This window comes from Neovison vison, chromosome 7, assembly GCF_020171115.1.
Source record: "Neovison vison isolate M4711 chromosome 7, ASM_NN_V1, whole genome shotgun sequence".
In the NCBI taxonomy this organism is placed as follows: domain Eukaryota; kingdom Metazoa; phylum Chordata; class Mammalia; order Carnivora; family Mustelidae; genus Neogale; species Neogale vison.
In genome coordinates, this window is record NC_058097.1 from 167,280,627 (window position 1) to 167,306,893 (window position 26,267).

General features: G+C 35.7%; 1 protein-coding gene across 1 annotated transcript in view; it reads left to right on the plus strand.

The window, feature by feature from the left end:
• Window positions 1–26,267, plus strand: part of PRMT3 (protein arginine methyltransferase 3) — a 126,283-nt gene that overhangs the window by 73,321 nt on the left and 26,695 nt on the right. Inside the window, exons 12-13 of the mRNA XM_044258964.1 lie at window positions 10,503–10,690; window positions 12,684–12,770. Of these exons, the coding sequence (XP_044114899.1) occupies window positions 10,503–10,690; window positions 12,684–12,770 (275 nt within the window). The remainder of the gene's footprint in view (window positions 1–10,502; window positions 10,691–12,683; window positions 12,771–26,267) is intronic.

Consider the following 26,267-nt stretch of genomic DNA (forward strand, 5'->3'; position numbering starts at 1 on the left):
TAAAGATTCATATAAGCATGAAGGGACCACAATTGATATTTTTCCATGAATTTAGGTACAATTTATGTCTCACTATATATACGATGGTATGGAGGAAGTCCTTTATAAAACACAGTCAGCCAGAGTGTATATTCTCCCTATTATCACCAAGCAAATTCTCCAGTATTTTGGAGGTATTTATTTACCACTATTACTACTAATAAAAATGATTTTATAAAGTTAATGAAAATGTATTTACTAAAGATTGCTTCTACTATTTTTAGCTAAGATTTATAAAGCACTAGTTGTGTTTAGGAACCATAGTGTTTTACATTCAGCTAACCTATAGATAAAGAGGAAAACTAAGAAAATGATATGCTGTAGACAGGGAGATGGGTTAAATACCTAATGGATATAAGGAGGGGCACCTGTCATGAGCACAGGGTATTGTACATAAGTGACAAATCATGAAATTCTATAACGGAAGCTAATATTGCATTGTATGTTAGCTAGCTGGGATTTAAATTAAAAATTGGGGGGAAAGAACAATGTGCTATGACCTATGCATATTTTTACAACTAGAATTAAGACAAATATAAATGTATGTTTTAGGATGATTACATAGAATGTGTATATTTTATACCCTAACAGTGTCAAATACTACATTTTACAAAAGTTGGAAAAAGAATGCAGGAGGCAGGTGGGAAGAAGCATATATACTTGAGTTGCATTATCTTTAATAGCAAGAATTCATGGAATCTCATTTAAAGCTGACAAATCAAGTAATAGAATTGTAAGCACATTTAGCTCTGCAGAGTTAATATTAAAATAGTAGTATTGATTACAGTCTAGTGGTGAGGATTGTGGTGAGAGACTCTATATCAATTGTAGTGGTGATTACATCACTGTATGTGTTTATCAAATCACGTACAGTAATACACCAAAAAGGCCAAAAAGAGCAAGTTTTTCTTTTTTTAAAGATCATTTATTTATTTATTTGACAGACAGAGATCACAAGTAGGCAGAGAGGCAGACAGAGAGAGAGGAGGAAGCAGGCTCCCCATGGAGCAGAGAGCCCAATGTGGGGCTCGATCCCCAAACCCTGGGATCTTTACCTGAGCTGAAGGCAGAGGCTTTAACCCACTGAGCCATCGAGGTGTCCCAACAGCAACTTTTATTATTGCATATAAGTTATACCGTAATAATAGTGACATTTAAAAAACATGGAGTGCAGTTTCCCACCTTGAAGTCAGTTGGACTATGATATGGTTTGATTTCTACTAAGCTGTGTATTAACTCTGTGCCCACTTCTGTATTCGCTGTTAGTATCATCAATACATCTATCTTTTGAATTTAAAAAAATATGAAAAAAAGGGAAGGGAGGAATAAAGAAATACACTAATTTCATCATTGTTCATGATAGGAGATTAATAGTGTTGAAAATAGAGAACTGAAAGTATTCTGTAATGTAATTACAAAGTTAGCTATGAAAACAGAAACACAAACTTCTTAAAACATTTTTTTTATTTTTATTTTTTTTTTAAGATTTTTATTTATTTATTTGTCAGAGAGAGAGAGAGAGCGATCACAGGCAGACAGAGTAGCTGGCAGAGTCAGAGGGAGAAGCAGGCTCCCTGCAGAGCAAGGAGCCCGATGTGGGACTCGATCCCAGGACGCTGGGATCATGACCTGAGCCGAAGGCAGCTGCTTAACCAACTGAGCCACCCAGGCATCCCCACAAACTTCTTAAATGTAAGAACTAATCCTTGGGAAAAAGTCCAAAAGATCATGTAGTGAACTATTTAAAAACAAAAGAAAGGGACGCCTGGGTGGCGCAGTAGGTTGGACGACTGCCTTCGGCTCAGGGTGTGATCCTGGAGTCCCGGGATCGAGACCCACATCGGGCTCCCAGCTCCATGGGGAGTCTGCTTCGCTCTCTGACCTTCTCCTCGCTCATGCTCTCTCTCACTGTCTCTCTCTCTCAAATAAATAAATAAAATCTTTAAAAAAAATAAAAAAATAAAAACAAAAGAAAAATTACAGATACAGAAAAGATAATATAAAATGGTAAAGGATGATCCAAAAAAATGTTTGTCGGGGCGCCTGGGTGGCTCAGTGGGTTGGGCCGCTGCCTTCGGCTCGGGTCATGATCTCGGGGTCCTGGGATCGAGCCCCGCATCGGGCTCTCTGCTTGGCGGGGAGCCTGCTTCCTCCTCTCTCTCTCTCTCTGCCTGCCTCTCTGCCTATTTGTGATCTCTCTCTGTCAAATAAATAAATAAATAAATATTTTTTAAAAAAAATGTTTGTCATATCCATAAATGTAAATGGGTTAAACTCACCTATTCAGAGAAAAAAAAAATTCAGTTTGGATCACCAAAAAAAAAAAAAAAAAAAAAACAGCCATAATTCTCTATACTTTATAGAGGCATATCTAAAACAAAATTATTTGGAAAAGTTTAAAGGATGATAAAGGATAGGCAAATCCCCTCATAATGGAAGTAGCAGTCATGGTGTTATTGGATACCAGACAAAAGGGAATTGGAGCAAAATGTTATAATCAATCATATGAGTAGGGCTTAGAGCTAAGACATAAAATCATGCCTGTATTCATAGATAGTCAAAAGGTTTTTGATAAAATACAATTTATATTCTTGATATTTTTAAATGAGAAAATATGAATAGTGAGATATCAATAATAAATATAATATATAAACATAAATTAAAATATAAGTATAATAAATTAAATATAAATGTAATAAATATTAGTAATAGCTTATATGATAAAGTATACTTATCTCAGCTGAAAATCTGTATCATGGTTAATGGGGAAATACTAAACACATTTCCTCTATAATTAAAACAGGATTTAGATGGCTACTATTACACTATTTTTAAATATTTTGTCAGCAGTACTAGTCAGTACAGTTAGAAAAGAGAACATAGAAGATAAATCACAAAGGAGATAAGGGGCATCTGGGTGGCTCTGGGTAAAGCCTCTGCCTTTGGCTCAGGTCATGATCTCAGGATCCTGGGATTGAGTCCTGCACAGGGCTCTCTGCTCAGCAGGGAGCCTGCTTCCCCCCCCCTCTCTCTCTGCCTGCCTCTCTGCCTATTTGTGATCTCTCTGTGTGTCAAATAAATAAATAAAATCTTTAAAAAAAAAAAAGAAAGTAGATAAAACTAATTTTTTTGTAGATTTTGTGATTCAGACCTAGGTACTTCACGTGAATCAACTGAAAAATGATAACAAATAATAAAATAGTGTAGTACATTATTGAGCTACAAAATAACGTAACTAGAAATAAAACTTATATGCAAACAGCTTTACTACTAAAACACAGAAGAAAGATAAATAATTTTAAAGATAGACCATGTTCGATAGACCATGTTCTTATAAAAAGACAATCAGTGCCATAAGGATATTGATTTTCCCAAAATTAATTTAAAATTTAGTGTAATCCAAAAACATAGACATTGTTGAAGATAGATGATAAGTACATGAAAGTTAATTATGCTCTTTTATTTTTGTGTGCATTTAATATTTTTGTAGAATAAATTTTATAAAATTATAACATAATTCCAACAAACAGTTTGGTGTTTTTAATTAGGATTTTTTAATTTTTTGGTAGTAACGTAAAGGAAAACTGAGATAGAAGGGTGTCAGTGTGGGGGAGCAGGGGACAGAAAGGCTAGTGGTATCAAACTTAAAACATATACAGAACCTCAATAATTAAAACAATATTCTTGAATGGACAGATAAATTGAACAGAATTGAGAATTCTGGGGACGCCTGGGTGGCTCAGTTGGTTGGATGACTGCCTTCGGCTCAGGGCGTGATCCTGGAGTCCCTGGATCGAGTCCCACATCGGGCTCCCAGCTCCATGGGGAGTCTGCTTCGCTCTCTGACCTTCTCCTCGCTCATGCTCTCTCTCACTGTCTCTCTCTCTCTCAAATAAATAAATAAAATCTTTAAAAAAAAAAAAAAGAATTGAGAATTCTGGTATAAACCAAATAATATATGGCATTTCATATAATTTACTGTAGTAAATTATATTGAGAGAGTTAGGTAGCCCTCTGTGTTAAAATATAAAAACAACAACAACAACAACAGGGGCACCTGGGTGACTCTGTTGTTAAGCATCTGCCTTGGGCTCAGGTCATGGTCTCAGGGTCCTGAGATTGAGCCCTGAGTTGCCCCATGTTGCCCTATGTCAATGCTCCCTGCTCAGCAGGAAGTCTGTTTTTCCCTCTTCATTTGCTGCTCCCTCTGCTTGTGTGTGTTTGCTCTCTCTCTCTCTCGGTCAAATAAATAAATAAATAAAATATTTTTAAAAAGGAAAACACAATAAATTATAAAGTAAAAAATGCACACTGTAAATATTACATGAGTCAAGGTTAAATGCAGAAAAAGTAAAAATACTAGAAGGAGACATAGGTGTATTTCTTTATAAACTTGGGAAGTGTGACTTTCTAAACAAGAACTTAGATTCAGATGCCTTTATTAGAAGAAAGATTGATATATTTGATTATATAAATAAATTCCTAAATGGCAGCATATGCCATATGCAAAGTCACATGAGAAAGTTCAGACTGAAAAACTTTTCAATTCCTGTCACTAACAAAAAGCTAATTTCCTTAATATCCTACAAATAAGACCACAAACCCAATAGAATATTGGACAGAGAATTGAATGGCAGCTCACAGAAAAGGAATACAGATGACTCTTAAAAATGTGCTCAGTCTCTGTCCTCTTAAGAAAAATGTCCAATCTGAGGACTCTTATTCAAGGTTACACTGAATACTCCTGTGTTTTTCTTGACGTTGCAGCTTTGACATTAAGGTCAGTGGTGCATTCGAATTAATTTTGTGTGTGGTGTGAGGTAAGGATAGATGTTAATATTTTCCAGCACATTTTGTTGAAATGATTATCCTTTCTGATAAATTGTGTGGCATCTTTGTTAAAAATTAATTGGCCATATATGTTTGGGTATGTTTTTGTATTCTGTTCTTTTGATCTGTAAGTCTCTTTTTTCATCAATACTATACTGTCTTAATTACGGTAATTTGCTTTGGCAGTTTGGTCTGTGTGTGTGTATATACGTGTATGTGGTTTTTTAAAATTATAGAATCTTACCAGTTTTGAATCTATATCAGTCTATCAATTTTTAAAAGATTGCTAGAATTAAGATAGGATTGGCTTGAATGAATAGATCAACTTGAGAATAATTAGCATCTTAACAATGTATGAAGTCTTCTAAACCATGAACATAATATATCCTTTCATTTTTTAAAGCCTTTAATTTCTCTTGGCACTATTTTGTAACTTGCAATGTAGAGATCTTGTACATCTTCTGTTAAGTTTATTCTTTATTAAAAATTGTATTTATTTGAGAGAGTGTGTGTTATGTGTGCATGAGTGGGGGGAGGGGGGCCTGGGAGAATCTTGAGCTGACTCTGCACTGAGCACGGAGCTATTTGCAGGGCTCAGTCTCACCACCAGTCTTAAATCATGACCTGTGCTGAAATCAAGAGTCGGACACTCAACCAACTGAGCCACCTAGGCATCCCTGTTAAGTTTATTCTTAAGTATTTAATTTTTTTGGTCATTTTTACAAGTAGAAAGTTTTAAATTTCATTTTTCAGTTGACTACTGCTGGTATAAAAATACAATTGATTTTTGTTTATTAACCTTTTATCTTGTGACCTTGCTAAATTTACCTGATAGTTCTAGGAGTTGTTTTATGAATTCCTTATGCTCTTCTATGTGACCAGTCATGTTGTTTGCAAATAGAGACAGTTTTTTACTTCTACCATTCCATACTTCCTTCCTTTAATTTGGGGGACAAGAGGTGCTATAACTCTTTGAATAAAATAGGAAACAAGTCCATTGAGCTATAAATAAATAAATGAATAATCTGAAAATTTGATTAAGAATGGGATGTTTACCTAGTTTTTGAGAACCTCCCCACAAAATAACTGCTAATTACAAAAGAGTAAATTTCAACTTAGAAGCCTAGCAGTGTCTGCCTTCATCACGTAATCAGGGTTGACCTCTGGCTCTGTATCAAGCACTGTGATATATTAGTAATATTAGCAAGAAATATGGATAACGTTTTCATAAGGAAAAAATGGAAATAGCTTGGTAATAAGTAGAAACAAACAAGAGGAATCTGACTTTATACGTTTTCTAGGGTTGAGGTATATTTTTCAAGTAATTACATTTCACAAAGATACAGAAAATCATGGTTTATTTGTTAGCATTTGGAAAGGAAATTATTTTTTATCTTTGTTACTAAGAAGGATGAATATTCATAAAGGACCTGTAATCAGTATTATAGGTCAGTTTAGTTCCATATCCACCTCCTCACAGCTGGCTAAAATTTTGGGCCACCTGCCAGAATCCTGACTAACCCTTTACTTTCACATTCTGACACATTTGTCATTTGATTTTTGTCAGATAGAAGCATAATTGAATAATTATTCCTTTTTGTAGGTGAAATTAACAAAGCACTGATTGGACAAAGCACCCTCTTAACAGACCATTTATAAATTCATGGCTTTGACATCTGTGTCCTTCTCGATTCACTGCCCAGAATTCATTTGTCACTAGAACAGCTCACATGGTGAATAAAGATGGGAAATCCTTTATCCCTTAGAAATGCCTCACAAACTTTGGGACACTAAAGGGTAAGACTGAGATGCATAAAGAAATAATTCCTATAAGCACTGGCATCACTGCATGTATATAAATAACCAGAGAGTAAAAAGGTTTAGAATAAAAGGAGATAATAAGTCAAAATAAACTATTCTTTTCACAACACATGTCAACAATATGGAGAAGGATTTTAAATAGTCAATGACAAAATGATTGATATGTATAAAGGGAAGTATTCTACTAAATCAGCAAACATTCTGATGCTGAATAAGCTTAAAAATCAATTTCCAATTTATATAATAAAGATATCTTCAAAAAATCCTTATTTGGAAATTGGAAATATTTTCCCATCATTAACTTATAAATAGTGACTAGGCCCAGATTTTTAATAATACCTGAAATAGAAGAACTAATTTGAATGTCTGTGTACTACATGACTCAGAAGGATACTCAGTTTCCCATAGACCATAGTGTGAATGGCATTCCCTGAAGTAGCACAATATGGTGGCTCTGATAATGACCTCCCTCATCCATTTCTCTCTTGTCCATATCAGGGGTGTCCATATCTGGCCTGCTGCCTGTTTTTGTAGATAAAGTTTTATTGGAACATAGCCAAGCCCGTTTATTTATTTATTGTCTGTGGCTGGTTTCACAGTTCTAGCAGCAAAGATAAATAGTTTCAACGAAGACCATATGGCCTACAAAACCTGAAATAGTTACTTTACAGAAAATGTTTGCTGATCCCTGGTCTGTACCCTAACTATATTCGTCTTTAAGGATGGAGTTACAGGGGAAAATGTGTGAAACTTGTATGATTGTCATATTAAGTCCAACAAAAGATAGCTAGAAGTTGCCAAGTATCCAAAGTTACTTTAGAATTCTGTTTCTGCTTCAGTGTTTCTCACCAAAGGATCTGGTTTAAGAAACTAAACATGTGGGGCACCTGGGTGGCTTAGCCATTCAGTGTTTGCCTTTGCCTTGGTTAATGATCCTGGGGTCCTAGGATTGAGCCTCGCATCCAGCTCACTGCTCAGCTGGAAGCCTGCTTCTCCCTCTCCCACTCCCCCTGCTTATGTTCCGTTTCTTACTGTCTCTATGTTAAATAAACAAACTAACTAACTAACTAACTAAACATGCTTTCCCATAGCTAATGCTCTTGCTGGCTCAGCATAGTCAGCAACAAATCAGATACCTTGAAGAATTTGTATTAGTCAGGAATTTAAACAGTCAGGGGGCGCCTGGGTGGCTCAGTGGTTTAAGCCGCTGCCTTCGGCTCAGGTCATGATCTCAGGGTCCTGGGATCGAGTCCCGCATCGGGCTCTCTGCTCGGCAGGGAGCCTGCTTCCCTCTCTCTCTCTCTGCCTGCCTCTCGGTCTGCTTCTGATTTCTCTCTGTCAAATAAATTAAAAAAAAAAAAAAGGAATTTAAACAGTCAGGAAACCTAACCATGTGGGTGGAAGAGGAGGACAGTAGAAGTAACTCAATAGTCCATGGTAGCCCAGTACCCAGTGCTGTAGCCCACTGCACTGATCACATCTGCCTCACATGCCCCTTAGGCAGGACTTGAGAAAGTTCTTATCATGACATAGCACCAAGTATTTTTTCTGGGTGTCTCACACATCAGGCTTGAAAGGAGCAATAGCTTTGATGCCAGCAGATCTTACCATGGGCTTTATTAGGAAGACAGTTTAGTACTGCTATCATTGAACGATAAATTCTGAAGGCCGTGGATAGAAACAAAGTTTGGAGGAAGGGGAGGCTTATTTCTCTGCTGTTTAAGTGTAAAAACTAGTTAGTAATCATGAAATTATTTCTTTTTTGCATTTCTTTGATGCATTATACTTGCTTTCAGTTTATTGATATAAGACGATGTGATTTCTATTTTAATATATGAATCCCCTGAATTTTATTTGACAGAACAAAGTTAATTTTGTTATTTATTTGTCAGAGAAAAATATTTTTAAATTTTATTTATTTTTATTTATTTATTTATTTGAGAGAGCAGTTGTGAGCAAGAGAGAACATAGGTGGTAGGGGGGAGCAGAGGGAAGGAGAGAAGCAGGCTCCCCACTGATCAGGGAACCCGATATGGTGCTCCATCCCAGGACCCCAGGATCATGACCTGAGCCACCCAGGTACCCTCAATATTTTTTTTTATTTGGTGCCATACTTTTTACCCTTGTTATTAGAACAGTTTCTTCCTGTATCACTGTCTACTATTACCTCTCTTAATACTCTCCTGATTTTCTTCTTGCTTAGGTAGCCCCAGCTTCTCAGCCATTTATTATCAGCCTCCTTTCCTTTTATACAACCTTTAAATTCTAGTAATCATCGTGTACTCTCCCTACATGACCCCATGAGTTCCTATAACTCACATTTCCATTCATATGATCATCATCCCAATTTTATATCTTGAACCCAGATCATCTCTTAAATTTCAGTTCTGTTTATTTAGCTGCTTATTGGATATTTTTACCCATTTGTTCCTTAAGCACTGAACTCTTTTGTTCCTCTTGAATCTGCCCTTATTTATTCCCTAATGTAAGGGTTAGTACCAAGATCTTCCCCACTGCTAAAGCTAAAAACTGTTGTCCTTGACTCTTCCCCCTTCATTGCCTCCACAGCCAGCCAATCCTGTGAGTTCTTCCTCCTAAATATCCCTCTAACAGTGCAGGAGTTAGGGGCATCAACTGCCCCACCCTCTGTGTGGTCAAAAGTCTGTAACTCTTGACTCCCCCAAAACTTAACTACTAATAGCCTACTGTTGATTGGATGCCTTAACATAAAGAGTTGATCATTGCATTTTGTATATGTATTATATACTGTATTCTTCAGAGAAAAGGTGTTATTAATAAAATCCTAAGAGAAAATATGTTTACAGCACTGTACTGTATTTATCAAAAAAAAAAAAAATCCATGTGTAAGTGAACCTGTGTTGTTCAAGGGCCGGCTGTTTATATCTCCCCCTTTCCGTTCCCACAGCCGTCACTCTACTTCAGATCACCGGGGTTATTAGAACTATCTCTTACTTTGTCTTTGTCTTAATCTTGCATCTTTCCATTCATTCTCCACATTGTATTCAGTCTGGCTTTTCCAAAACCAAAACCTGATCAGGTTGTAACCCTGTGTAAGATTGTTCACAGGCTTGTTGTTAGTCTTAGAATAAAATCCAGTTTACTAACATGGTCAACCCAGCCATGTTTTCCTTGCTCCCTGCTTTTCTTTGTAGTCTTATATCTCATTCTCTTAAATTGGAATGTATATTAATTGTGACCCCATATGCACGCTGCTCACTCTGCCTAGAACACTCCCTCCCTGCTCCTAATTCATGTGGTCTTCAGTTCTTACATACAGTCCTGCACCTCTGCTATAGCCATATCTGAATTAGCTCTTTTTGCTGAGAGCTCCCTCAGTATCTTCTACCTCCCCTTTCTTACTATTTATTACATCATCAATAATTGCCCCTTTTTAAATGATTTGTCTCTTTCTACATGTTTCAGAGTAATGTATAAAGATTTAGTATCTTTGTAAAGTTAGCATATTGTAAGTTTAATATTAACAAATATGCTCATTTTGGTTTATTTGATTATGCTCTCTTATTTTAATTATTGTAATAAGAACCTATCATTGAAATCCTTATTTTAGTCTTGCCATCACCATAATGGAAATCTTTTTTTTTTTAAAGAGGCTACAATATGGAACTTGGTTATTTTCCCTGATCTATATCTGTGTTATTCCCCCACTACTAGTAATCAACTGCTAATAATTCATACTGATGATTTGGGGATTTTTATTTAGCCTTTGAAAATAGTATATTTTGCCACAAAGGGAGATAATGATAAATTGTTGGGAATTTCATCTGTTACAGTCTACCCTGATATTTGCACTATCAGCCTTGTGGCAGTAAGTGATATGAATAAACATGCCGATAGAATTGCTTTTTGGGATAATGTGTATGGCTTCAACATGTCCTGTATGAAGAAAGCAGTTATTCCAGAAGCTGTTGTGGAAGTTTTAGATCCAAAGACTCTTATTTCAGATGCTTGTAGTATTAAGGTAGGTGTTTTTACCAATTTTATTTTAACAGAATTGCCATTTTTATCAGTTTTCATTTATGAGTTCAATATTTGAAATTAACATTGATATTATATATGGGCTTTCAAAACAGTGGTTATCCTTCCTATATTAACCAGTCTAATGTACCTTGAGGTTACAGTATTTACCAGTTGACTATATCATCCATTGGAATCACTTACCTTTTTGTATATCACAGTTCCTTACTCGGAGGGGTTTGAAGGTGAAAAGTCCTGCTTTATTATCATTTATGCTTCATCACCACCTCCATGGCCTTATTCTAGTTTCTCATTTACAGTGAGATTATTCATTCATATCATATGTTCTATACAGTTTAACGTCTCACGTTCAAATCTCGTCCAGCTTTTCAGATTAGTAATTACACTGAATTTGCCTATGAAGCTGAAGCCCTACTCTGTTCAGATTTCTCAGTTAATTCCTTTTGTGTTTTAAAATCTTACCGTTCAACATATTACTCTTTAGTTTTATTGTAAATTTTGCTGTGTCAAATTTACATAGGTTAAATAATAACTTTGCAGTGAAGTCATTGCTTTTCTTAAAAAATCCTTAATTTGTCTGTTTTAATTAGATAAATATAGTTTGTTCAGTTTTAGGTTCAGAGCATTGTCTTATATTTGTAGTCACACTTTCATAGCATCAGTAATTGTTCTCTGCATAGAATGGATGTTCAATAAATATTTGTTAATTTTCTTCATAGATGAAATATTTAAAGTTGGCATATAATAATAAACTTAAAAAGTTTCTCAACAAGAGCAAGCTGATTAAAATTGCATTTAGCTTTTAAGAAAAAACTGTAACCTGGTTAATGATTATAGTACTGTTGAATCCTGTGGTACACTGATAATAAGAGATTTATTTGCATTCCTTGATTCTGGGTAGGAGTGTACAGTTCCAGCCAACTCAGCCTCAAGGCTCTGCAGAAGAGGAGGGTAGTGGGGGGAGGGTATTTTTCTCTATAGTGCTCTCTTTGTTTAATGCCCAAAACTTCTATGAATAAATAGTTGAAATAGAAGATTTTAGACTAATAACAAAGATGTTCAAAAAGTACACATACTCTTTCTCTTTTTTTTAAACATTAATAAGTATTTATTTACTTGTTTGTTTGGGTAAATATATTTTGTTCCATGTTCCACAATGCTCTATAAATAAAACTCAACCATACTGTAACTTCTTTAAAATTTTCTCAAGCTTTTTAAAAGAGGGTAATGGCTCAAGTACATAGTCCTATGAATTGTGTATGCTGTGTCATAATCTACTCATGGCAAGTCAGGCCTTCATGACCTCCCTGCTCTCCAAGGTAAAATGAAGAAGGAATTGAACCAGGGCAGAACAGTAAGATAAGGCTCTTTGGCCATTATTTTCCTGAGTTGAATCTTCTTCCTTGGCTTGGCTCTTTGATTTTATCTGTTACGGTTTTTCCTAATATCTAACAAAGTTTTCTTCAAATGCAGTTACAAAAAGGAATTCTAAAATACCTTATCCTTCTCATTAGCCTTTGTTTTCAAGTTGGCATTTCCTATAAAAATGTTGACTCTTATCATGTACAATTTATAGCAAATGTGTACCACTAAGAGTATACAAAATTATTTTAGTTGGAAAACAAGAAAAGAATTTTGTTTGAAGATGTTTTAGTGTATCTCAGAAAAACTCGAGCACACCAGAGCCATGATTTGATATATAGTGTTCTTACAAGAAGTTTAAGTAAAAAAATACTCATTTGGTTTATACAAAAATTAAATGATAGTGCTAGTAGCCTTTAAATTTGAAAACACCCCATAAAAGAAAAAGAGGGGGGGAAAAAAAAAACCCAGAAGTGAGGTTTGAATGATTAAACTTTGCAAACCATTGGTTTACAGTAATCCTTTTTGCATAAAGAAATATTTATCTGTTTGATTTTGGGTTTGTTTTCACTATTTTTACTAAATTCTTCCTTCCACTCTTTCTTAATGGGTAGCAAATAGATTGCCATACAACATCTGTCTCAGCTTTGGAGTTTTCTTCAGATTTTACCCTGCAAATTACAAAGACATCCATGTGCACGGTAAGCGGTTTCATCTCCTTTCACAAATCTCACTAGCAGTGCAGTTGATGGGCAGGCTAATGAATTAATTACCGGACCTGTGATGAATGAAAAAGACTATTGCCTTCGACAGTCTATCTTTGCCTTTGTCAGGCTATTGAACAGATCTGTTTTGATGGGTCAGTAGACTTCAAAAAAGTTAGTTTAGTTGAGAGGAGAAAGTACTAGGACACCATGTTTGCAATGATTTTTCTTTATAGAGTCTTCCTTATTGCCTCTCATGTAACTGATTGAGAGTACTCGTCTTTATCTTCATAGACAAGTTCATGTCCTATACCTCCTGATAACTCTTAACACTCAATATAGATGGAAGTAAAATATGTTCATTTGGTATAATATTTTATATTCCTCTGTAAAATATAAGAAAGAAATGATGATTTACCTTTCTTTAAAGAAGCATCCTGGTGTAATTGGGCATTAGAAAATTTTATCTGGATTCCCATTTGGTTCTGGCACTCTCGAGTTCCTTACTTTGCTCAAGTTACCTAGGTAATCTATACCTCAGACTAATCAACTGCTTTAAGAGAAATAGTAATAATTTATATCTTGTAGACTAGTTATACAGATTAATGAATTAATATATGTGGAAGCACCTACAAAGTAGCCAGAAATGTTAGATTATTAAAATATATTAATTTTTTTCTTAAATATTTTCTAAATGTTTATTAATACTGAGATAACAATCTTTTTTACCAGGAGACTCAGAATGTTAATAAAATGTGGGCCTTTACTTGAGAAAGTATGAATTTACCTAAGTGGTATTGATACAAATATTTATATTAAAAATTAATTGTGTAGTTTTTGAAATACTAATTGTACCTTCAAAATTAAAATTTTACTGAAAACTATATAATCCATAACTGTGTGAAACAGATTATAGTCATGTTGACTTTGACTCTTGAACCTGACTTTTTAAAAGATAAACATACAAAAGATTTTATGACTTCTTAAAAATTGTTTCTGTCCATTTTGATCTAATATTATTTTAAATCAAGTGAGTGTAATGGTGTGCTTTGATGTTTTGAGGAATCTTTTCATAGAAATTGTTTTTACAGTTTTTAAAAAGAGGTATCTAGATCCCAGATTTTTTATTTTATTTGGGGATACCCAGTATATTTGTTTATCTGATAAAAACAAAATTTCATTCTTCCCATTCATTTCTCCCAGATTTTCCAGTTCTTTATAGTAACTGAAATAATTTGTTCAATTGAAATTACAGACTAAAGGTTTTAAGTCTTAGAGTTAAGCCCTGTGTTTGATGTTAGTAATCCTTGAGAGTTTAAAAAAAAGACCTCTTGATTAATGACAGTTTATTGATCTATAAGGGAATTCTTAAATAGAAATTGGCATATTACCAGTATTATTAAGTAATATTATTTTAGGTCGTCTCTCCTTGTCCTTCACATGAATCAGAGAGCAAATGTAAAACTGTAGTGAAGACTTGAAAAGCTGTTTTTAGGTGTGGACATTTTTTAGCTTTAGGTAGACAGAGGAGTTCACTGAGTTTTTTTGAAATGTTCTTTATTTTTGGGGTTATTGGTCAGGGTTCTTAGTTTTAGACAAGGTCCAAATCAAATTGTTAAAGCAAAAGGTGATTTACTGAAGAGTTAAGCAGTATAACTCCAGACACACTGGGAGAGCTAAAGGAATAGACAAAATACTCTCAAACCGCATCTTGGAACTAGCCTGACCACAAAGCAGGCGTGTACCACTGCAGGCCCTGTAAACCCGAGAGCCCCTGGCGCTCTTAGTGAGTGGTAGGCCCCACTGATGAATGCAGATGAGCAGAGCTCTTCTTCACTACCATCCTGTTCCTATACCCCCTGCCCACGTCATGCTGTCCAGTTCCTCTGTCCAGATCTTCCTTCAGCACCTCTGGCTGCACATAGGTCCGGTTGTACACTAGTGATTAAAAAGTCTTACCAGGTGGTGGGTATTATAGAGGGCACGGCTTGCATGGAGCACTGGGTGTGGTGAAAAAATAATGAATAATGTTTTTCTGAAAATAAATAAATTGGAAAAAAAAAAGTCTTAGCAAGCAGTTTTAGCTGCAGTAGTGTTGTGCTACAGAAGAGTTTCACAGTGCATGTATAGAATTATTTTCTGTTCCTGTTACTCGCCTTAGAGTAAAAGAAGCTTTTTGTTGGGTGCCTGGGTGGCTCAGTGGGTTAAGCCGCTGCCTTCGGCTCAGGTCATGATCTCAGGGTCCTGGGATCGAGTCCCGCATCGGGCTCTCTGCTCAGCAGGGATCTCTCTCTCTCTGCCTGCCTCTCCATCTGCTTGTGATATCTCTCTGTCAAATAAATAAATAAAATCTTAAAAAAAAAAAAAAAAGAAGCTTTTTGTTGAAATAAATTGTACTTACACTTTAATGATATTGGTTTTATTCTGTATATTTAAAAGAATAAAATAGAAACCAAACACAAAAAAGCTCATAAAGTCTAACACAAAAACTGTAATAGAAATTTGTGTATTAAAGAACATATCAAGTAGGTACTTGCTGCATTTGTTCCCCTATAGAGTTCTGTAAGAAAGATAAATCTGAAAGAAACTGTTATATTACCTTATGTCCTTAAAGAGCCTTTTAGATTAATATTTTTATTCCCAGCATGCCTGAATGATTTCAATATAAAAGTCTGGAAACAAGGTGAGTCTGGTGTTTAGGTTGGAGGTGGCAGAAGGTTGAAGTGGACTTGTGTTATCAGTCTGATAACTGCTGAAGAACTCCTGTAATCACCTTTGAGAGGAATGTATAGTTTCAAACTATATTTATTGGATACATGCCAGGTACTGAACATAGAAATTTTAGTACTTATTCAATGTTAACCTTTCTGAGATTATTCTGTCAAATAATTTGTCAACAAAAATTGTCTTGGTGATAATGTCTTAGTCATTGAACACTTGCATGCCAGACAATGTGCTAATCACTTTAAAATGATTATTTCATTTAGTCTTCTTTTTTTTTTCCATTTAGTCTTCTTAATAACCATTTGAAGTAGGTACTAATGTTCCCATTTTTTGGGTGAAGAAAAATAAATCACTGTGTCTTACTTGTGAAATATCTTGACCCCGCTAAAAAACAACTCCAATAGGATTGTACAAGCTATTAAGGGAAGATACAGAAACTTATGAATGAGATATTTGAGGTGTGAAGAAGAGAGGGAGCCTGTTGCATTTGAAACAGATCTGAAAAATCTAAAATATGTTGCATATGAAACAGGTCTGAAAAATGTGATTCTCAGCCAGTAGTCTAGCAGTTGTTGGTAAGGAGAGAGAGAGTGTGATCAAAATATACTCTTTCTCAGAGAAAGGGCTAACAGATTTATATGATAAAGTAAGTGACATAGCCCATCCTCTTTGTTGAGAAAAAGTAGATCTTCAAAAAAATTTTTTCTTCATATTTTCAGAGTGTATTTTTTGTTATTCGGTCAAGCATCTACATGTCTTAATAACTTCCTTTCCTTCCCGGCATGCTTACCCTAATGTGAGCCTGGCATGAATAAGGGTTTGTGGCCTGTAATACCTTTATTACAGTTTCATTATTTGTGAGTCCCAACTCTCCATCCATATCTACTCCAACTCTCTTTTGCTCTTTGAGGTGGTGCCAACTCCGTACACTCTTCTGCTACCAACCATCTGGAGCTATTATACGAGCCTAGTCTCTAAGGCTACTTTTGAATAGATAGATTATTCGCCTGGTTACTTGGGAATAATCCACAACAAAGGTATTAAAAAGGATGAGTGCCTAATTGGAACTTTGTTTCTCCTTTATAGTGTAAGAAGAATTAGTGAAAATACTTAAAAAAAAAAAAAAAAAGCAGTACCTGCCAAAGAGATGGAAAAAGTTACTTTGGGGAGGAAGAGGTATGGCTTCTTTAGATAGGGTAAAGGAAAAAGTATCTGCTTTTCTACTGCTGAGTACAAACCTTCAAATATATTAAAAAATATTAAAATCCTCCTGCTTAAAACTTGAATGCATAGCCAAAAAGTAAGATGGATGATTTCTCTGAGTAGTTAAGCCCATTTTAAATATATGCATAACCATTTATTTCTAATGAGATTCTAAATTTGTAGCCTAATTAAAATATTAGAGGAAATTGGATTTTTCAAAGTAACAAGATGCTAAGAAAACCCCCTTTGCATTTAATTTCAAAAGCATGTGTGCTGTAGACTGATAGTGTTTTTAGATGGCTTTCTCAAGTTAGAACCTTTAATAAAACATCTATCTTTGCAGTGTTCACCACCAACACACACAGGCACATACACACACCACAGAAGAAATTTGATAGCATTTTTAATGTAGTGTTTTTGCATCAATAAACTTTTTTATGTTTTTGGGAATTTAACAGGTTATGATAATCATATGTGTCTTGGATATTGGTTAAAGGATAATTTTCCAATGACTAGTAGCGCATACATAGCAATTTTTTAACATTTTTTATGTATCTTATATTATTGACAGTTTAGGTCAAATTGCCTTTGCTTTCATGATGAGGTATGAATTGTTAGCATCTGACTATCGCAACAGGCTGCCTAACATTGCAGTAAATGAGCAATCAAGTCCATTATTATATGGAAAGTTTACAAGTGTCGAAGGGAAGTGGTTTAAAGCCATACATCTTAGAACTAATGTGTTATATTTTGTGAGTTCTAGTGTATTTTTGTCATTTATTCAATTGTGTAATATTCTCCCTTTCTGTTCCATCAGGGTTCATACTGGCATCTGTGTGTTTAAAAGTTCCTTATAGATATAGGCAAGCATATGCATTGAATGACTCTTCATACTGCCTTTTATGTAACAAATGAGTTGTTTACCTTTAAAAGGAAAATATTTAAGATGATTTTATCAGATTACATGTATAAATCTTGTATGTATGACATGTAAAGATTTTTATTTTATTTATTAACTCTTAGAGCATTTTTTATTTTTAATTTCAGCATTATATTTTCTTTTATTCTACATCTCTGCTAGCATGCACTAACAATGACTGGTACAACACTGTTCAGTTTGCATAAACTTCCCTTAACATATTTCTAAACATCATTTAACAAAGAACAATATTTTTCCTAGGCATTTTTCTTTTACTACAGTTGATAAATTAAAGATGAACCACTGGAGTAAATAAAAAACCAACAGACTTTTTTTTATATTTGTACTTAAAAACCTCTTACAGTAAAGTCTTCCAGATTTTATCAAAGTACACTAATATGAGTATGGTAGCATTGAGAGGTTTTTAATTTTTATCATAACTTTAAAAATCATTAATATAAGGATTTATATTAACAGATTTTTCAGTTAAACAAATATTAAATACTGTTGTCCCAGGCACCTGTCTGAAATCTATGTACAAAGGTGTGTGCACGCAACACACACACACACACACACACACACATCCCTGTTCTCTGTCCTGAAAAGGCACTTAAGTGACAGGAGACAGGGGCTAAGAAAATTTCAGTATGAATATAAAATTCTGAGTATAGATGTATGCACAGAGTGGTTTGGGAACGGGAACACAAAAGAGATATTTTCTGGAGGAAATATTGTAGTTGGTAATTAAATTCTATAGCCAAGATTCTATGAGGAAGAAAAAAACACTTTGCCACTCCCCAGATTTTTTTATTTTAAATGAGGGAACCTGATTCCAAGGATGAAAATGTTGAAGGAAAAGACTGAAGTATAGTAGCCATTTAAGAAGTTCACTTTGGGATAATTTGTTTACCTATTATTTAATTCACTTTTTTTTCTTCATCTACAGTCTTCCTGCTGTTGAGATAGCCGCAAAATACTTTCATGTTAAATATCATGTTTTTCAGTTCCATAATTTCTATTTTCATTTTTTGAGTTATCATTCTTTCATTTTTTTTTAAACCAGTCCAGTTTGGTCAATCTTTTAATCTAAATTTCTTAACATATTTATAATCACTCTTTTAAGATCTATTTGCTATTTCCCTAAGCCAACTGTGATTCTACTCTGTTATTTTTTTTTTAAAGTTTTATTTACTTAAGTAATTTCTACACCCAGTGTGGGGCTCAAACTCACAACCCTGAAACTAAGGGTTGTGCACTCCTCCAACTGAGCCCGCTGGGCGCACCCCTGTTGCTTTTTTTCTTTTGATTATGGGTCACGTTTTCCTCTTTCTTCTCATATTTCATAATTTTATATTTTGTGTTAGTCATTATTTGAAAGGATAATACAGATTAAATAGGTAATATTTTCCCCTAGAAGGGGTTCCACTTACCTCTGCCTGGCAGCTAGGTTTAAAGGGCTGATACCTTTTACCTAATTTGGAATTGAGCTTGGTGAGGGCTAGGTACCAGGGGCACAGGATTAGGCCTGTCTCTCTCACAGTTTCTTGGGAAGACAGTCAAAATACAACTGAGTTTAGGGAGAAAGACAAAGTCGGGATATTTATGAGGTTTGGAAAATCTGATCATCAGTGGATCTATCAGTACCGAGCAGGAAGTTGCCAACGGGAGAAAAGGTCCTCATGTGGATTTGGCATGGCTCATGATCTAGTTGAGAATTGATAGATGCAGTGAGAGGGTGAGTTTCAAAGTGTATCTTGAAGAGTAAACAGTCTAGTTGAGCTTTCTCTTTTAAGAAGAAGGCATTTGCTCTCTCGGGATTAGTTGAAAGGTCTGTTGTTCATGTAGACAGGTTTTCTTAAGGTGCCTGAAACAAACAACTTCATCTCGTAGGCAAATGGCAGAGTTGAGTAGTAATGTCATGTTGATGGTGACAGTGAACTGTGTGCTTGTAGATGATTTTGGCTTTGGGATCTAAGCATTGCAAGAAAACCTCTGCCTGCTTCGAAGCACAACTACCAGCTTCGTCCACCTTCTGGGTTTGCTAGCTCTACCTGTCAGGCTTTTCCAGACTCTAGTGTACCATCCTAGCTCAGACCTGCCCATTAAAAATTGACTGGGTTCTCCTTGTTCCAGCTAGGTTGCTGTGCCTACAGCATTTTTTGCTGTTTTTCCCACCAAGGGTCCCAACATTGGATAAATGCCCTCAGGTATGAAAGCCACTGTTTCTCTCTGCTCAACTAGAGGGGGCTGGCTGGCTCATTCCTCTCTGAAAATAGTTAATCTAGACTTCTTTGCCTTCAAGATTCTTCTGTGGTATTAATGAAAAATATGATTGCTTAGTTTAGCGAAGATGTTTTTATTTTTGTTGTTATATCAATGTGAAGACCCTTTGCAAACCTCTACATCCTAACTAGAAACAGAAGTCCCTGCATGCGTTGTTTTTAAAAGCCCAATGTGGAAAATCTGGGCCTATGTATTTAAGACTTTTGAAAGTTGGGAAAAGTAAATGAACAAAAATTCAGTCCATGAACTAAAAAATAAATTGTATGTTACCTCCCAATTCTCATTTTGGTTTTCTTCCCCCTTTTTAAATGACATACTTGATAAATGATAGATATATTTGAGAGACACTGATAATTCTTTTGAGGGAGTCGAAACAAGTCTTTGGTTTACAGTTTTTGTTTTTTTTTTTTTAAGGCTAATGCAAATGTTATTAAATGAAACTTTATAATGTTTAAAATTCAAACTTTAATGATTCCTTACACATAGTATCATTTTTATTTTACTTTTTAATTAAGCTTTAAATTTTTCCAAGAGCTTACAAATAAACTTAAGATGAGCCTATTTCTTTGTAATTGTGTACTTAAATCTTCTTTCAAGGCTTTTGAAAAATCTCTGACAGTTGAAACCTACTAGTTCCAAACTCATTTCTTGGGTATTAAATCAGCTCTTAGTACTTTTAGGTGTAAACTGACCTAATTTTGACCTTGCAAAGCTAATCAGCTAAGGAAACTAATTATTAAAACACATCTGTGCTGCTTAGAAATTGTAAGATTTGTTTTGAACTTGCATCATAGATTTTAGTGGGACATCTGGTATATATTTTAATAGGCTTCATTAAGTAAATTTTATGTGTTGGGGGGAGGACATTTCTAATTTTGTGATTCTACCTCTCCATCAGTTTTAGATTTCTCCTTATATAAATGACCATAAGATCTAGAGCATGGTTCATAACTTTGTACTCTTCTCTGAATCCTAAACCTTTGTAGTTAGGCTTCGGTGGCAGTGATAGTACTTAAATCTCTTCAGTTATTCTCAGACTGTTTTTTGAATAGCATTATGTACTAAGAAGTGGAAGGCATTGGGGATATAATAACACGCCAAAACAGTTCTTCTATTCACAAAACATAAATGAGGGAGACTGATAATTTAAATTCACTTTATGGTTACATGTGATAATGGCATGCTAGTTATATAAGAAAGTGTCGATATTTTTTAGAGATGTAAACTGAAGTATGTCAGGGAGAAATGACATATCGGGCATTTGCTTCAGAACAGTTCAGCAAAGATAAGGGGGCAGAGGAAGAATAGATGAAGTAAATTTGCCAAATAGTGGTAGCTGTTGAATATGGGTGACAGGTTCTCAGAGGTTCTATAATTGTGTGTGTGCTTAAAATGTTTTATTCGTAGATGTTTTTAAAGAAACATACTAATGACCGCATACTAAGAAATGCGTTAGAGTGATAACGCAAAGGTACTGTGCTAAGTTGTTTCCATACGACACGGCGACCTGCTATTATAGCTCCCAAAGATGAACGCTTGCTTACTCTGTGGCTTAACTGTTTCACTCTTAGGTCTTTACACAACAAAAGTGAGCTCATGTTTTCCAGAAGATATGTATACGGGTGTCCATTGTGGCCTACTTGATTATAATCCCAAACTGGAAACAAGCAGTAAAATGGATAAATTAATGTAGTATATTTATGGAGTAGTATATGTCAATGAAAAAAGGTGATCTTGAGTATACACTACAACATGGATGAATTCTTCATGAACAGAAAAAAAAATCTGGAAAGTTTAAAAATACACCATGGAGCGCCTGGGTGACTCAGCCGGTTAAGCCCCCGACTCTTGATTTTGGCTCAGGTCATGATCTCAAGCACCTGTGATCGAGCCCCACATCAGGCACCATGGTCAGTGGGGAGACTGCTTGAGGATTCTGTTGCCCTCTGCCCTTCCCCCCCAACTTTAATGCATGTATGCGTGTGTGTGTATGCACACACTTTCTCTAAAATAAATAAATCTTTTTACAAAATAAACAAAAACATATTTTTTAATACAACATGGCGCTCTGTTACAAGCTGTCTCCTTCATCTGGAGCCCAGAAATGATTTGTACCATTGCCAGAAAAACTATTGGAAGTGAACTTACTGAGGGATGGTTTATACATTAGGGATTTTCCAGAGTAATTTTGATTACTTGATTTAACCATTATGTGACTAATTCTTCACATAATATATGACTCTACTATAAAAGGGGGCTTTGTCTCATATTCAGAGGGATTCTATCTAGTTCTGATATTGTTTGTATTTGACTAAAGTCCAGTTGTACCCATTGCATTACCTATAAAATCTTGCATACTTCTGTCTGGCCCCCACCCCGTATCTTTCTTTTTTCCCCAACCACAAAGTCTAGCCTTCTGAGCTAAAGCCCAGAGGATTTTAGCCTTTTTTTTTTTTTAAAGATTTTATTTATTTGTTTGACAGAGAGAAATCACAAGTAGATGGAGAGGCAGGCAGAGAGAGAAAGAGAAGGAAGCAGGCTCCCTGCTGAGCAGAGAGCCCGATGCGGGACTCGATCCCAGGACCCTGAGATCATGACCTGAGCCGAAAGCAGCGGCTTAACCCACTGAGCCACCCAGGCGCCCCGGATTTTAGCCTTTTTAAAATCTGGATTTTTTTCAACTTACTTTATGGTTAGTTGCCTTCCTGTCTATTTTTGTACTTTTTCCTTGGAAATGTACCATTAAGAAAAGTTTAATTTTTAAAAAAGATATGCTTCCCACTTTCTAATAACTTTGAGGTACATGTTCATTGAGTAGAGTAGCAGGATGAATCACCTGCAGTTTTAAACCATTATTTAAACCTGCTCAGAGAGAATGCAGAAGTCCACAAAATGAGAAACCCTGAACTTGAGTCCTTAGATGAAGAGATTCCTATGCTTGAGCCTCCTTTGAAAGCCATGCTGTAAATAATGCCTCTGAATCTGCATTTTTGAAAGTTCATTATTAGTGGTTTTAAAGCCTCCAGTTGAGTTATATTATAAAAGGATTTGAACACCATATTGTTCTAAAATAGAATTTGAGTAGAGTGTTGAAATTCTTCTGTTGTATTACAATCATAACTTAATTCTAGATAGGAATAGGGTCATGCTTGAAATCAGCAATGCCAAGGGTCAGAATAAATTTGAGAGAAATAATCACACTCAAGCAGGACCCAAATACTTATCTCAAGCACAGCAATAAGCATAAAAATGGCTTATTTATCACACAATCAATAATAGTGAACTCTTTATTGGATGTGTCAGGGGAGTTCCCCCTAGACTTATCTCAGAGGCTGCCAATTAGCATTATTACATTGTGATAATAAATGAGTTTGACCAGGAATTTTCCTCTTTGATTTAGGCAGTTATCCCCAGAATAATGACCTATAAGGAAGTAATCTTCTCAGTTCAGATTTCCTTTGACTCATGCTTTGGCAGAAGCCATTGCGAAAATTGGCATTCAGAAATTCTGCACATCCTAAAGCACCTAATGTTTCCAGCTGTCTGATGTATACATATGTATTCACAGGAAGGATCAGTCTTTATTGGAAGGTGAATCAAGAATTGGAAAAATAAATCTTGTTACAAATACCATATGGCTCAGAACATATCATTTTCCAAAATCAGTCCATCTTTCTCTTTTCTAGAAGACTGAATGAGAAAAGGGCCAATCTTGAAATAGTAGAGAGTTTTCTAAAAGTGATTAAAATCAAAAAGGAAAGTTTAAACAGTGTTAATGTAACTGGTTAAAAGCTTCAGTTTTAGGGTTGTCGGTGTGGCTCAGTTGGTTGAACATCCAACTCCTGATCTCAGCTGAGGTCTTGATCACAGGGTCATGAGTTTGGGTCCTGCATTGGGCTCCATGTTGGGTCTGGAACCTCCATTTAAAAAAAAAAAAAAAAAAAAAACTTCAGCTTTAGACCCAGTGAAGTGAGTTTACTAGTATGACTTTAGAAAGAGGTATTTAACTTATCTGAATTTCAGATTTTTCATCTGAAAAGTGGAGATCATAACAGCAATACCTACCTCATTATTTGAGTGTGCTAAATGAGGTAATGCACACAAGCATTTACCACTATGCCTGGCACATAGAAAGTCTCCATAAAATAAGCCAATTAATATTTCATTTGTTTTCCTGCCTTGTTGCACTTTCAATGAAAAGGTTGTGCTTTTTTTAATTTTTATTTTAAGATTTTATTTATTGCAGAGAGATCACAAATAGAGGTCACAAGTAGAAGGGCAGGCAGAGGGGGTGGGGGGGGAAGCAGGCTCCCTGCTGAGCAGAGAGCCCGATGTGGGGCTCCATCCCAAGTCCCTGAGATCCTGACCTGAGCCAAAGGTAGACGCTTACCGACTGAGCCACCCAGGCGCCCTCAAAGACTACTTTCTTTACAGGCAAAGGTAATGCAATGAAAACTCTTTAATTTGTCCATATACCTCACTATCTGATGTATTGGGGAAATGAGACCTTTCTTCAGAATGCTTCATTTATGCAAATAAGCTGCTTCTAAAAGCAAAATCACTTCTTTTCTACCTGCAGTTTTGCAAAGAGTCACATTTTAAATTTCTAGATCACAAAGACAGTGACATAGCTATTACAGAATGCCCTTCGCTTTAACAAGGATATGTCCTGGCTGTCCCAAAAGATTGCACCATAGCATTCCACCTGATTTCTTATTCTTTTCTGCTCATCCTTTAATTCCGCATCCAACCTCATGGATACAGGGTGGGCCAGAATCAGTCCTGTGGCCCCAGAAATGTAAGTTATTTTCTCACCCAGCAGTGTGCAGAGGAAGCAGTCAAAAAACACTGAAATTACAGACATAAAGCCAGAACTTACGACAACTGGTATAATTACCTTCTTTGAAAAATTGCAGCCTCCACAGGGCAAACATAAACGAATGCCACCAAGTACTTAGTTCTCACTTCAGCTCTTGGATACTTTTTTAGTAGAGCTCAGATGGGGAGGAGGAAACCATCTTTTTACCTTACTTTTTTTTAGATTTTTTTATTTATTTGAGAGAGAGTGCACATGAGCTGAGGTGAGTGGGGGGGGCAGAGGGAGAGGGAGAGAGAATCTCAAGCAGGTGCCCCACCAAGTACAGAGCCTGATGCATGGCTGGATCCCAGGACCCTAAGATCGCAACTTGAGCTAAAATCAAAAGTCAGATGCTTAACTGACGAGACACACCGGTACCCCGGTGTGTCTCACTTTTCCAAAGAGAAAATACCCTGTTCATTTCTGGAAAATAAAGTGCACCACGTCTTCTACCTGCCTCCTTTTTTCTTGTCTGTCGGAGTTTCTTTCAGTGTTTGATCTCTCAATTTATAGTCCCAAAGGCCTGTAAAAACAAGTGGCATTTGGAATGTCTGGGTGGCTCAGTTAGTTGAATGTCTGCCTTTGACTTGGGTCATGATCCCGGAGTTCTGGAATCAAGTCCTCTGTGGGGCTCCATGCTCAGTGGGGAGTCTTCTTCTCCCTCTGCCTACTGCTCCCCCTGCTTGTGCCCCCGACCCGCCAAAGAAATTTTTTTTAAATCTTCAAAAAAAAAAAAATCAAGTAGCATTTGGTAGGACTTGATCACCTAGGAACAAAAATGGGTTTTAAGAGTTTTCAGTTTTAAACCTCTTCAGCCATCATTAAACTGGTTTCTTTTGTTTTTTGTTGATTTTTAAATTCAATGTATCTCCTATTTTGTGCTTAAAATTTAGAATGTTTACTTATCGTGCTCGCTTCGGCAGCACATATACTAAAATTAGAATGTTTACTTATCATTGATAGTATTTTCTGCCATTTGAGGAACTAGGAATGGGCCATAGAGCCTTTAGGTGGGTATTTTTAGGGAACATTAAAAAGCAGCATGAAAAATGGAATATAAGGAACAATAAGCATAGGTATAAAACAGTGAGAAACTGATGCTATGCCAGGAAGCAGGTAGGCGATAGAAATCTAGAGAAGCAGTGGGCTGCACGTTGTTTAGTGGCAAGCACACACACGCAGAAATGCTTTCCAAGACAACTTTTCATTTAAGCAACATGTATTGAATACTAGTCTTCTGTATACTAGGATGCTAGTTCTGGCTTCTGTGTTAGGTACTGCAAGTACAACACAATATAATCTCTGATCCCCAAGACCTTAGTTTAAGAGAGGCCAATGTATAAATAGATGATTGTAATGTGTGCACTAGATTAATGGGGAGCAAATAACTGTTGTCGGTGTAGACTTCAAAGAATGTTTCCCTAAAGTAGTTGATATCTAATAGCAATTTTGAATTAAAAAAATAGGAAGTTATAAGAGAAGTAAACCATCATGATTTTCTTTTCCC